This window comes from Salvelinus sp. IW2-2015, unplaced genomic scaffold (genome assembly GCF_002910315.2).
Source record: "Salvelinus sp. IW2-2015 unplaced genomic scaffold, ASM291031v2 Un_scaffold1034, whole genome shotgun sequence".
Classification (NCBI taxonomy): domain Eukaryota; kingdom Metazoa; phylum Chordata; class Actinopteri; order Salmoniformes; family Salmonidae; genus Salvelinus; species Salvelinus sp. IW2-2015.
The window spans coordinates 97,229-110,001 of NW_019942696.1; the positions used below are offsets into that span (position 1 = coordinate 97,229).

At 47.4% G+C, this 12,773-nt stretch overlaps 1 protein-coding gene across 1 annotated transcript in view; it reads left to right on the plus strand.

Moving 5' to 3' along the window:
* LOC112069506 (E3 ubiquitin-protein ligase UBR4) overlaps nt 1-12,773 on the plus strand; it is a 129,482-nt gene that overhangs the window by 51,289 nt on the left and 65,420 nt on the right. Inside the window, 17 exon segments of the mRNA XM_070438569.1 lie at nt 2,247-2,369; nt 2,775-3,004; nt 4,368-4,440; nt 4,442-4,491; nt 4,608-4,659; nt 4,700-4,762; nt 6,471-6,628; nt 7,046-7,252; nt 7,514-7,615; nt 8,208-8,308; nt 8,529-8,695; nt 10,019-10,239; nt 10,410-10,473; nt 10,576-10,767; nt 11,506-11,576; nt 11,876-12,023; nt 12,486-12,611. Of these exon segments, the coding sequence (XP_070294670.1) occupies nt 2,247-2,369; nt 2,775-3,004; nt 4,368-4,440; nt 4,442-4,491; nt 4,608-4,659; nt 4,700-4,762; nt 6,471-6,628; nt 7,046-7,252; nt 7,514-7,615; nt 8,208-8,308; nt 8,529-8,695; nt 10,019-10,239; nt 10,410-10,473; nt 10,576-10,767; nt 11,506-11,576; nt 11,876-12,023; nt 12,486-12,611 (2,148 nt within the window).

Consider the following 12,773-nt stretch of genomic DNA (forward strand, 5'->3'; position numbering starts at 1 on the left):
CAGTCAGTCAGTTTATCCAGTCAGTAGTCAGCAGTCAGTTATCCAGTCAGTAGTCAGCCCAGCCAGTTATCCAGTCAGTAGCCAGCCAGTCATTTATCTCAGTCAGTAGTCAGTCAGTCAGTTATCCCAGTCAGTAAGTCAAGCAGTCAGTATCCAGATCAGTATCAGCCAGCAGTATCCAGTCAGTAGTCAGCCAGCCAGTTATCCAGTCAGTAGCCAGCCAGTCAGTTATCCAGTCAGTAGTCAGCCAGCCAGAGTTATCCAGTCAGTAGTCAGGTCAGTCAGTATCCAGTCAGTAGTCAGCCAGCCAGGTATCCAGTCAAGTAGTCAGCCGGCCAGTATCCATCAGTAGTCAGTCAGTCATTATCCAGGCAGTAGTTTCAGTCCAGTCATCAGGCAGCCAGTCAGTTATCCAACCAGTACAGTAGTGTCAGCCAGTTATTCCAGTCATAGTCAGCCAGTCAGTATCTCAGTCAGTAGTCAGCTCAGCCATGTTATCCAGTCAGTAGTCAGCCAGTCAGTTATCCAGTCAGTAGTTATCCAGTCATGTATTAGGTCAGTCAGTTAGTAGGTCACCAGTACAGTTAGTCAGCCAGCTTATCCAGTCAGTAGTCAGCCAGTTATCCAGTCAGTAGTCAGCCAGCAGTTATCCAGTCAGTAGTTCACCAGTCAGTTATCCAGTCAGTAGCAGTCAGTCAGTTATCCATCAGTACAGCCAGCAGTTACACGTCAGTATCGCCAGTCAGTTATCCAGTCAGTAGTTATCCAGTCAGTTATTAGGTCAGTCAGTTAGTAGGTCAGCCATCAGTAGTCAGCCATTAATCCAGTCAAGTCAGCCAGTTATCCAGTCAGTAGTCAGCCAGCCAGTTATCCAGTCAGTAGTTTCAGTCAGTTATCCAGTCAGTAGTCAGCCAGTCAGTTACCAGTCAGTAGTCAGCCAGTCAGTTATCCAGTCAGTAGTCAGCCAGTCAGTTATCCAGTCAGTATAGTCCAGCCAGTCAGTTATCCAGTCAGTAGTCAGCCAGTCAGTTATCCAGTCAGTAGTCAGTCAGCCAGTCAGTTATCCACAGTAGTCAGTCAGTCAGTCAGTTATCCACTCAGTAGTCAGTCAGCCAGTCAGTTATCTCCAGTCATAGTCATTCAGCCAGTCAGTTATCCAGTCATAGTCAGTCAGCCAGTCAGTTATCCAGTCAGTAGTAGCAGTCAGTCCAGTCAGTACTCCAGTCAGTAGTCACGCCAGTCAGTTATCCAGTCAGTAGTCAGCCAGTCATTATCCAGTCATAGTTCAGTCAGTTATCCAGTCAGCTAGTCCAGTCAGTCAGTTATCCAGTCATAGTTCAGTCAGTTTATCCAGTCAGTAGTCAGCCAGTCAGTTATCAGTCAGTAGTTCAGTCAGTTATCCAGTCCAGTATATCAGTCAGTATCCAGTCAGTAGTTTCCAGTCAGTAGTCAGTCGTCAGTTAGTCAGCAGTTCAAGTATGCCAGTCATAGTCAGCCAGCCAGTTATCCAGTCAGTAGTCAGCCAGCCAGCTTATCCAGTTCAGTAGTCACGCCAGCCAGTTATCCCAGTCAGTAGTCAGCCAGTCCAGCCAGTCTATCCAGTCAGTAGCCAGCCAGCAGATCCAGTCAGTAGCCAGCCAGCCAGTTATCCAGTCAATAGTCAGGCCAGTCAGTAGTCAGCCAGTCAGTATCAGCCAGTCAGTTATCCAGTCAGTAGTCAGCCAGTCAGTTATCAGCATTAGTCGGCCAGCCAGTTATCCAGTCAGTAGCCAGTCAGTCAGTTACTCCAGTCAGTAGTCAGCAGTTATCCAGTCAGTTATCCAGTCAGTAGTCAGCCAGTTATCCAGTCAGTTATCCAGTCAGTCAGTTATCCAGTCAGTCAGTAGTCAGCCAGTCAGTAGTCAGCCAGTCAGTTATCCAGTCAGTCAGTAGTCAGCCAGTCAGTTATCCAGTCAGTCAGTAGTCAGCCAGTCAGTTATCCAGTCAGTCAGTAGTCAGCCAGTCAGTTATCCAGTCATTCCCCTCAGACAAGCAGTCGTATTTTTTTCTTCGTTATCTTCGAAGCTGTTGTCTTAGTAATAAATATAAGAATGGGAATCTATTCATGTTTTGTAACTAGATTTGATATAATTTCAACCATTTGGATTCCATCTATCCCTTATGGATGGATAAACCACCTGTTGGATTAAACTGAAATGGAAAAACTCTTGACTGTTAATTCTTCTGTTTTCTCTGGTCAATCTCAGGAGCACCTGGTGACTCAGGGGATGAAGGCAGACCAAGCGACGTCTCTGATCGAGGTGGCTTCCTCCAGGTGCAGCACCGTCAAGTACGACGTGGAGCTGGCCGAAGAGTACATCGCTAGACAGGTGGGTTGTGGTATAGAGTTGGGAAGATACCAGTATCGTGGCAAAGAAAACGAAACATGAAGCGAATTTTAACTTTTATATTTAAGGAAAACAAAACCTCCATTTTTGTTTTTTGGTCCATCCAGAGTCACATGTATTTTCCAAACTATATCACACTATTTTTACATACAGCAGGTGTTTTCATGGTTGCCATGGATAAAATTATTGCGATACTGGTATCGTCCTAGCCCTAGTGTGACACTGTGTGTTCATGTTTGAACAAATATTAAACTGTGTGTGTTTGTTCAATGCTCAATAAATCAACGGCGTTATATTATTTACAGATTTTCCTACAAATGATGCATCATTTTAATATAGATTACATTCAGAGCCATTCATGTCTGTGTAACCTTCCTCCTCCTATAGATCTCAGCGTTCTCCTGCGTGGACCCCAGCTCCATCCTGCCCTTGCACCAGGTCCCCTCCCTACAGGCCATCTATACTCTGGACGCCGTCATCTCCAAGGTCCAGGTGTCCCTGGACGAGCATTTCTCTAAGGTGGCGGCAGAGACAGACCCTCTCAAGCCCTCAGAGATCACCAAAAACCTGCTGCCTGCTACACTGCAGCTCATAGATGTGTACACAGCTTTCACCAGGTGAGAGAAATCCACTGTCCTCTCTCTTTAACACTTTACTGACACCGTCGAGGCGGAACGACTGAGACTATGTTCTCCCGTCGAGGCGGGACGACCGAGACTGTGTTCTCCCGTCGAGGCGGAACGACCGAGACTACGTTCTCCCGTCGAGGCAGAACGACTGACACCATGTTCTCCCGTGAGGACGGAAAGACTGAGACTATCGTTCTCCCGTCGAGGCAGAACGACGACCACACTGTTCTCCCGTCGAGCGGAACGACTGAGACTACGTTCTCCCGTCGGAGCAGAACGACTTACACCATGTTCTCCTACGTCGAGGCGGGACGAGCCTGAGACATGTTCTCCCGTCGAAGGCGGAGACGACCGAGACACGGTTCTCCCGTCGAGCAGAACGGAGCTGGACACCGCACTGTTCTCCCGTCGAGGCGAACGCTGAGACCGTACGTTCTCCCGTCGAGGCAGAACGACTGACACCATGTTCTCCCGTCGAGGCGGAACGACGAGGACTGTGTTATTCTCCCGTCGAGGCGGAACGACCGAGACTGTGTTCTCCGTCGAGACGAACGACGAGACTGTGTTCTCCCGTCGAGGCCGAACGACTGAGACTACGTTCTCCGTCGATGGCGGTACGACACGAGACTGTGTTCTCCCGTCGAGCGGAACGACCGAGACGTGTTCTCCCGTCGAGGCGGAACGACCGAGACTGTGTTCTCCCGTCGAGGCGGAACGACCGAGACTGTGTTTCTCCCGTCGAGGGCCGGAACGACCGAGACTGTGTTCTCCCGTCGAGGCGGAACGACTGAGACATGTGTTCTCCGCGTCGGAGCGCGGAACGACTGAGACTACGTTCTCCCCGCTCAGGCCGGAACGACTGAGACGTGTGTTCTCTCCGTCGAGGCGGAACGACTGAGACTGTGTTCTCCCGTCGAGGCGGAACGACAGACTACGTTCTCCGTCGGGCGGAACGACCGAGACTACGTTTTCCCGTCGAGGCGGACGGACTGAGACACGTTCATCCCGTACGGGAGCGACGACTGTGGACTACGTTCTCCCGCTCGAGCCGGACGACCGAGACTGGGTGTCTCGTCGAGGCGGGACGACCGAGACTGTGTTCTCCCGTTCGAGGCGGGACGACCGAGACTGTGTTTCCGTTCGAGGCGGGACGACCGAGACTGCGTCTTCCCGTCGAGGGGGACGACCGAGACTGCGTCTCCCGTCGAGGCGGGACGACCGAGACTGCGTTCTCCCGTCGGGGCGGAACGACTATATGTCTTCAAATAATAAGGCTCAGTGGCAGTAAATCCTGAAAAAATATGTGTGTTTTTGTATTGGGGAATGATGACTGATTTGGTGTGTGTCTCAGGTCCTACCTTCTGATGAGCCTACCAGAGGAAGGAGAGAACAAGCTATCAGAGGCTAAACTCCAGGGTTACGCCTGCAGTGGCTGTCTATAGGGCCATGCGCTGCAAAGCCAACCTGCTCGGTACGTACTGGTGGGCTTATGGTTTGGGCACGTTCTAGAGAAATGAATATATATGTCAGCAAAATCTAGTCCAGCAATACTAGTAAAGTCTATTGGTGTTCAGTCAGAAGACAAGCAGAGCCCCTCAGTCCTCCTCTCACTCAAACAACGGTGTGTTCCTTCACTCGTTCAGGTCAGAATGTGATGCAGAACCTGCGCGTCGGCCGTGCCAGACGCTGTGTGAGACCTGGAACAATATTCACACCAACGAGTTCCCCAACATCGGCTACATGGGTGTGTACCGCTGAGAGGGGTGCGGCGCGCGCTGTGTTCCCCCTCCAGTATAATGACTGTCTGGATAACAGCCCTGTGTTCCCCCTCAGCAAATGACTGCTGGGATACAGCCTGTGTTCCTCTCAGCATATCGACTGTTGGTGATCAGCCTGTGTTCCTCCTCAGCATAATGACTGTTGCGATACAGCCTGTGTTCCCCCTCAGCATAATGACTGTCTGGGATACACAGCCTGTGGTTCCCCTCAGCATAATGACTGTCTGGGATACAGCCTGTGTTCCCCTCAGCATAATGACTGTCTGGGATACAGCCTGTGTCCTCTCAGCATAATGACTGTCTGGGATACAGCCTGTGGTTCCTCTCCAGCATAATGACTGTCTGGTAACAGCCTGTGTTCCCCCTCAGCATAATGACTGTCTGGGATACAGCTGTGTCTCCTTCAGCAGCATAATGACTGTTCTGGGATACAGCCTGTGTTCCCCCCTTCAGCATTAATGACTGTCTGGGATACAGCCTGTGTTCCCCCCCTTCAGCATAATGACTGTCTGGGTACAGCCTGTGTTCCCCTCAGCATAATGACTGTCTGGATACAGCCTGTGTTCCTCTCTCAGGCATAATGACCTGTCCTGGAAACAGCTTGTTCCCTCTCAGCATAATGACTGTCTGGGATACAGCCTGTGTTCCCTCTCAGCATAATGACTGTCTGGGATACAGCCCTGTCTCGCCCCCCAAGCATAATGGACTGTCTGGGATACAGCCTGTGTTCCCTTCAGCATAATGACTGTCTGGGATACAGCCTCGTGTTCCTCTCAGCATAATGACTGTCTGGGATACAGCCTGTCTTCCCCCCTCAAGCATAATGACTGTCTGGGATACAGCCTGTTCCCCTCAGCATAATGACTGTCTAGCGATACAGCCTGTCTTCCCCCCTCAGTATAATGACTGCTGGGATATACAGCCTGTGTTCTCCTCTCAGCACTACATGACTGTCTGGGAATTACAGGCGGTGTTCCCTCTCAGCTATAATGACTGTCTGGGACTACAGCCTGTGTTCCCCCTCAGCATAATGACTGTCTGGGATCAGCCTGTGTTCCTCGCAGCTCATGACTGTCTGGGATACAGCCTGTTTCCCTCTCAGCATTAATTGACTGTCTGGGATACAGCCTGTGTTCCCCTCAGCATAATGACGGTCTGGTATACAGCCTGTGTTCCCCCTCAGCATAAATGACTGTCTGATACAGCCTGTGTTCACCCCTCAGCATAATGACTGTCTGGGATGCACGGTTCCTCTAAAGGATGTCTGGTTAGTGGTTCCCAGCACACACAGATACATGAGCCTGATAAGCCTGTTCCCCCTCCAGCATAATGACTGTCTGGGATACAGCCTGTAGTTCCCATCTCAGCATAATGACTGTCTGGGATACAGCCTGTGTTCCCTCTCAGCATAATGACTGTCTGGGATACAGCCTGTGTTCCCCCTCAGCATAATGACTGATTGAATGAATGACATGATTGAGAGATTGATTTGTCAAACCTTTCCTGGGGAACTGTCAGTTGTTCCATGCAGTATATATATATTCCATCTCTGTCACACCTGGTTCAACTCGTTAACTAGCCCTCGTTAACTAGCCCTCGTTAACTAGCCCTCGTTAACTGACGTTTGAGAATAATGACGTGTCCGACTTAACTTGTCTCGTCTCTTCTTCTCTCAGCGTAATGCGTTTGCCAACGACACCATCCCGTCCGAGAGCTACATCAGTGCCATCCAGACGGCTCATCTGGGCACGCTCAGTAACCAGTCCCTGGCCCTGGCCTCCTCTCTCAAACACATCCTCCTCTCCCTGGTGCGCCTCACCGGAGACCTCATTGTGTAAGTTATTCTCTAATACCAGCAGCAGCCACTTTCACACAGTCGATATTACATAAACACTTTCCAGTATTGCAAAGCTAATATACCTTGTGGATAAAATATACGATTCTCCCATTGACTTGGGGTTTGTGTTTTCATCAAAGCCGTTTCATCAAAGCCGTAACTTCCCTGGCGCTAGTAAGCACTGGCTCCACAGAAATTAGTTCCATACTGGAAATTATTGTAGACATGGCCGTTAGTATTTGAAGTGTTCGTCCCTCTCACCCGCCCCTCCAGGACCGAGGAGTTGAACCCCTCCAAGAGAGCAGCATTAACTCTCTCTCTCTCTCTCTCTCTCTCTAACACACTCTCTCTCTCTCTCTAACACTCTCTCTAACACTCTCTCTCTCTTTCTCTCTCTCTCTGTCCCCTCTCCAGGACTGAGGAGTTGAACCCTCCCCAGGTGGTACATGCTCTGCTCCCCCTCCTCTTGGAGAGCAGTACAGAGAGCGTGGCTGAGATCTGCTCTACCTCTCTGGAGCGTATCCTGGGCCCCGCGGAGTCAGACACCTTCCTGGCCCACGTCTACCAGAGACTGGTCACAGGATGCTACAACATCATCGCCAACCACTCAGACCCCAACAGGTGAGACTTGAACTTTGACCCGAGCAGTTAGACCCGAGCAGTTAAGACTGGAGTTGAGTCAATTTTAATGACCCCCCCCCCCCCCAGAGCGGAAATGAATTGAACGATTGCTGTCCAGCAATGATCCCCCTAATCAACTTGACAGGGCTTGAGTATTTTGGCTAAGAAAAACGATCCCCTCCATCAATAGTGAAAAGTCGGTTGAGACCTATTCAAAGAGATTGACAGCTGTAATTGAGTTAAATGTGTTTTTTGTCTTAGTGGTCTGGACGAGTCTGTGTTGGAGGAGTGTCTACAGTATCTGGAGAGGCAGCTGGAGAGCAGCCAGGTGTGCAAGGCCATGGAAGACTTCTTCTCCTTCAGGTGCGTCTGATGGCTCGGGTTGGTTGGAGCCGCGCTCTTACCGAACACCAAGGTCGTGGGTTCAATCCCCACGGGGTGTGGTATGTGTTCTCCGCCACACGACCGCAGACTAAGCCGTGTTGCAGTTCACGACAGTCTCATAGGCGGATCGTGAGTTTCAACTTTGGGGAAGCGATCTTTTCACCCCCCAAAAAAAATCTATGTAAATCATGCCTCTATCATGGCATTTGCAGTCTTATGTAAAATAGCCTGCTTTTCCTAATGTGATGAGTAGATTGGTTAGTCAGTAGGATTATAATATAACTAACTTGCTGGTAGCCTATTGGTTAGAGCATTGGCCCTGTAACTGGAAAGTTGCTGGATCAAATCCCCGAGCTGACAAGGTATTTAATATTTGTACGCTGTCCAACATGCTCACTTCTCGACTGTTAGACAGTAAACTAAATCATGCTCTCTGGTGTAGTAATTTTGATTATTTTCTTTATTTCTGTATAGACAGGAGTAATTATATAATTTTGTTATTTATCTTCCCAAAGCCAATTGGATGTGCTGCCGATGATCTCTTAACATTCTCTCTTGTTTTGTGTCTCAGTGGAGAACTGGTTCAGATCATGATGGCTACAGCCAATGAAAACCTTTCTGCTAAATTCTGCAACCGGGTGCTGAAATTCTTCACCAAACTCTTCCAGCTCAGTAAGTTTACCCACACTCCTCCTTGTTTTCCCATCCCAAACCAGTTCTGCCTCCCAGACCAAAGTGTTGTATATACTGACCAACCAGAGACTTGACCTGTTCATCCTAATCTTGATTTAAACCCTTTTACTCTAGTTTCTCAAGTTCCTTCCATGAGCGTTTTCAGTTCTACCATCTCTTTCATATCCTCAACCTCTCCTTCCTTACTTCCACCTCAAAGCGGAGAAGAGTCCCAACCCAAGCCTGCTGTGTCTGTGTGGCTCCCTGGCCCAGCTGGCGTGTGTGGAGCCGTCCAGGCTACAGTCGTGGCTCACCCGCATGACGGCCACGCCACCCAAGGACTCGGAGCATCTGGAGACGGTGCAGGAGAACAGGGCGCTGCTACAGGTGTGTGTGTGTGTGTGTGTGTGTGTGTGTGTGTGTGTGTGTGTGTGTCAGCACAAAAGCGGTTCTGAAGACTGGTCAACATTAAACAGTCTCAACTACAGAAAACTGCCAAAATCAAGGAAACACTTGAGTAAATGAGGGATACAAAGTATATTGAAAGCAGGTGCTTCCACACCAGGTGTGGTTCCTGAGTTAATTAAGCAATTATGATGGAAAATGCTGCATAACGACTTAAGATGCACAAAAGTTAACACACTTTAATAATTCGACACAGCATGTATAACTGTCCACACAGGATAGAACACGTTACAATGCAAGAAGATACCGGAAGCTTCCAGCTTTGTAGGCTAACTTTCTTTGCTAGCTTCCAGCTGAAGCTAACGTCAGTTCACAACGCTAGTACCTAGTTTGTGATAATATGCAAAAACACGGGGCAAAATATTGCTGATTTCAAAGCTGCTCCGACGACTTTATTCATCCATTTTGTCTCGCCTGCCTCTCGTCCGTCCCAGTCAAGATTGTCTTAGCTCCAGCTTCAAAGTGTGCGTGACGTCATGGGTCTTAAAGAGACAGGCACACTTTTATAAAAGAACAGATTGCTTATTTTTTTGTAAATGTTGTTGATCAGTATAATACAATAAATACCGAAGGGAAGCAGATTTGTTTTTCGTCTGTAGCCCCATGAAATCAGCACCAAAACGAGCTCTATAACTCTACATTCACACACTCCTATTGAATATGAATCTACCTGTATTTTTTTTATTTTTTTATTTCACCTTTATTTAACCAGGTAGGCTAGTTGAGAACAAGTTCTCATTTGCAACTGCGACCTGGCCAAGATAAAGCATAGCAGTGTGAACAGACAACACAGAGTTACACATGGAGTAAACAATAAACAAGTCAATAACATGGTAGAAAAAAAGAGAATATATATACTGTGACTAGACCGTGGCGACATCTTGATTTACTGTTCAAATAAATGATTACCATTATGTTACGTAGGTAGTAAAAAAAAATCTTTTTTTAAAAGTCAAATTGATTTGCATGATTGAATAATTGATTAATTTAATGCATCCATTCTAAATGTAATGATATTGATCTTCACAGACCTGTCTCGATTAAGGGCCATTCTTTGGCTAATTGGCTTTTTATTTTGTTTACTGTGGTATTGTTTTGGTGTTAAGTAACGTGATGGTATCGTGATACCAGACCCTGGTATCAGCAACGAAGTCGAAATATCATACTTTACGTGGATTATCGTCAATAATTAACACCTGTCGACCAAACTGATTGGTTGGAACTTTTTAAAAATATTTTCTCCAGGTGCTCACCACGCACATTGTCAGGGACAACAGCCAGGTGGGCGAGGGCGTGTGCACCGTCCTGCTCTCCACCCTCATCCCCATGGCAACAGATATGCTGGCCAATGGGGACGGCGCTGGCTTCCCGGAACTCATGGTGATCATGGCGACCCTAGCCAGCGCCGGTCAGGGGGCGGGGCATCTGCAGCTGCATCGCGCTGCCATCGACTGGCTGACCAGATGGTAAGACATTCGTAAAAAAAATGATGATAGTATTTTTATGTTTTGTTACTGATGTGTAGAACTGGTGATGTGAATATTATTGGTAAACTCTTAACTAGATCTGTGTGATAGTCGATGTGTTAAATATGCAGTTAGATTCAATAGATATATATATCTGTTATTTTCTACAGCAAAAAGTACCTGACCCAGAAAAACGTTGTGGAGAAAGTGAGTGCAAACGTGTCCCAGGGAAAAGTAAGTAGTAATTCAATCAAAAAAGAAAGAAGGGGAGAAAAAAAATCATTTTATATTTTGAACTGCCATGTGACCTCTCTCACTCTCATGTTTTCCCCTCAGCATGCCAGCATACTTGAGTGCTCCTGTCATATCATCTCCTACCTGGCTGATGTGATGAACGCCCTGAGACAGAGCAGTGGCCAGGGCTCCTCCGTGCTGCTGGTTGATGGAGAGGAGAAGGCTGTAGAGGTGGACTCAGACTGGGTTGACGAGTTGGCTGTGGAGGACGATGACTCACAGGCCGAGGACTCTGTACGGACCGCCCTATATCATGTTTGGATAGAAATATATAGACATAGATAGGTTCTTTATATAGTGTAGAAGAGAGAAATATAGAGGTACTTTATATAGTGTAGAATAGATAGAAATATATTGAGATAGATAGGTACTTTATATAGTGTGGAATAGATATAAATATATAGAGATTTATATAGTTTGGAATAGGTACTTTATATAGTGTACTATAGAAATATATAGAGATAGGTACTTTATATAGTGTAGAATAGATAGAAATATATAGAGATAGATAGGTACTTTATATAGTGTGGAATAGAGATAGATAGGATAGATAAAGAGAAGGCTGGAGGAATCCGTAAGGAACCACTTTATCTTCACATCAGCTGTCTCACTATTAGAGACACTGGGATTTCAGGAAACATTTCCCGCACCGTGGCTCTACCTCCATTTTGTCTTTCTGTGATTCCTCCCAGCCTATCTTTTTGTCTCTTCCTCAACCGTGTTATAGGAGAAGGTTCAAGGTCCTTCTCCTCGGACTTTCTTCTCCCGTGCGTTTTGAGGAGGAGGAGGGTGCGAGGAATCAAGGAAGAGATTAATTGAGAGAAAAAAAGCAAATAGTTGTGTTCAGTAGGGAGAAACTGAGTGTAATGGAGAGGGAATACCGGGAATATCGGCGGGAATACCGTATCTGTTAATAATGAGGAAATGGGAGGGGGGGGGAAACCAAGCTGATTTCTCTCTGCTGTGTCGTAGGATGAAGACTCCCAGTGCAATAAGCTGTGTACCTTCACCATCACCCAGAAGGAGTTCATGAACCAGCATTGGTAAAAGAAGCCTCCCCCCCCTTTATGTGATCAATACCATTCCTTCACAGTATTCCACCTTCACATAGACTGTGTTCCAATAATCTGTACTTTCTGCCAAAGTGTGCAGGAAATGCCTCGTGTACGAAATCTGGTGGGATTGCAAACTCACTCAACCACCCCCAACCAACCAACCAATCCCAATGCTTTTACATTTCTAGGAGGTGGTGTTCTATACGAGTGTTACACTTCAGGAGAAAAGAACAGGGTTATTGAGATGTCTCTACTGTTATAAGTCAACCTCCCCTCTCCCTCTCTAGGTACCACTGTCACACGTGTAAGATGCTGGACGGGGTAGGTGTGTGTACAGTGTGCGCCAAGGTCTGTCACAAAGACCACGAGATCTCCTATGCCAAATACGGCTCTTTCTTCTGTGACTGCGGGGCCAAGGAGGACGGTACCTGTCAGGTGAGACCGAATACCTCAGGTCACCATGGGAAGAGAACCGCTGCGGTAACTTTTTGGCTTGCTATATCACTTATATCACTCCATCCATTTGCTTATCCTCATAACCATCAGTACCCAGTTAGCTTGGGATGTAGTTATTAAAGCTAGGGAATCCATCCACGATGTCTTTTTTCTTTTTTGTGTGTCTGTTTTATCAAGTAGTACAACTTAAACATCTCAGAATTTAACTGGCTGACATGATTCAACTTTAAAACAGAATTCATTCAAGTAATTAATGTAGACAGATTTATATTGATCGTCATAATATCTGCATGCCTTGCCTGTCTGTGTTTTCACTGACGTATTAGCATAGGTGTGTGTGTGTGTGTGTGTGTGTGTGATCGTGTGCATAATTGTGGTCTTGAATGCGTGTGTGTTTAGACAGTCTAATATCTCCTCTAACTAACCTGCCATCGTCCTCAGGCCCTGGTGAAGCGCAGCCCCAGCAGTGGGATCGGCTCCGCCGTGAAGGAGTCGTCAGCCTTCCAGAGTGAACTGAGGATGCCTGAGAGTGCCATCCGCCATCAGGGCTCTAGCGACAAGGGCAAGGTAAGATAAGGGGAAAGGGGATACATGCAAGGTAAGATAAGGGGAAAGGGGATGCATGCAAGGTAAGATAAGGGGAAAGGGGATACCTGCAAGGTAACATAAGGGGAAAGGGGATACCTGCAAGGTAACATAAGGGGATACCTGCAAGGTAACATAAGGGGA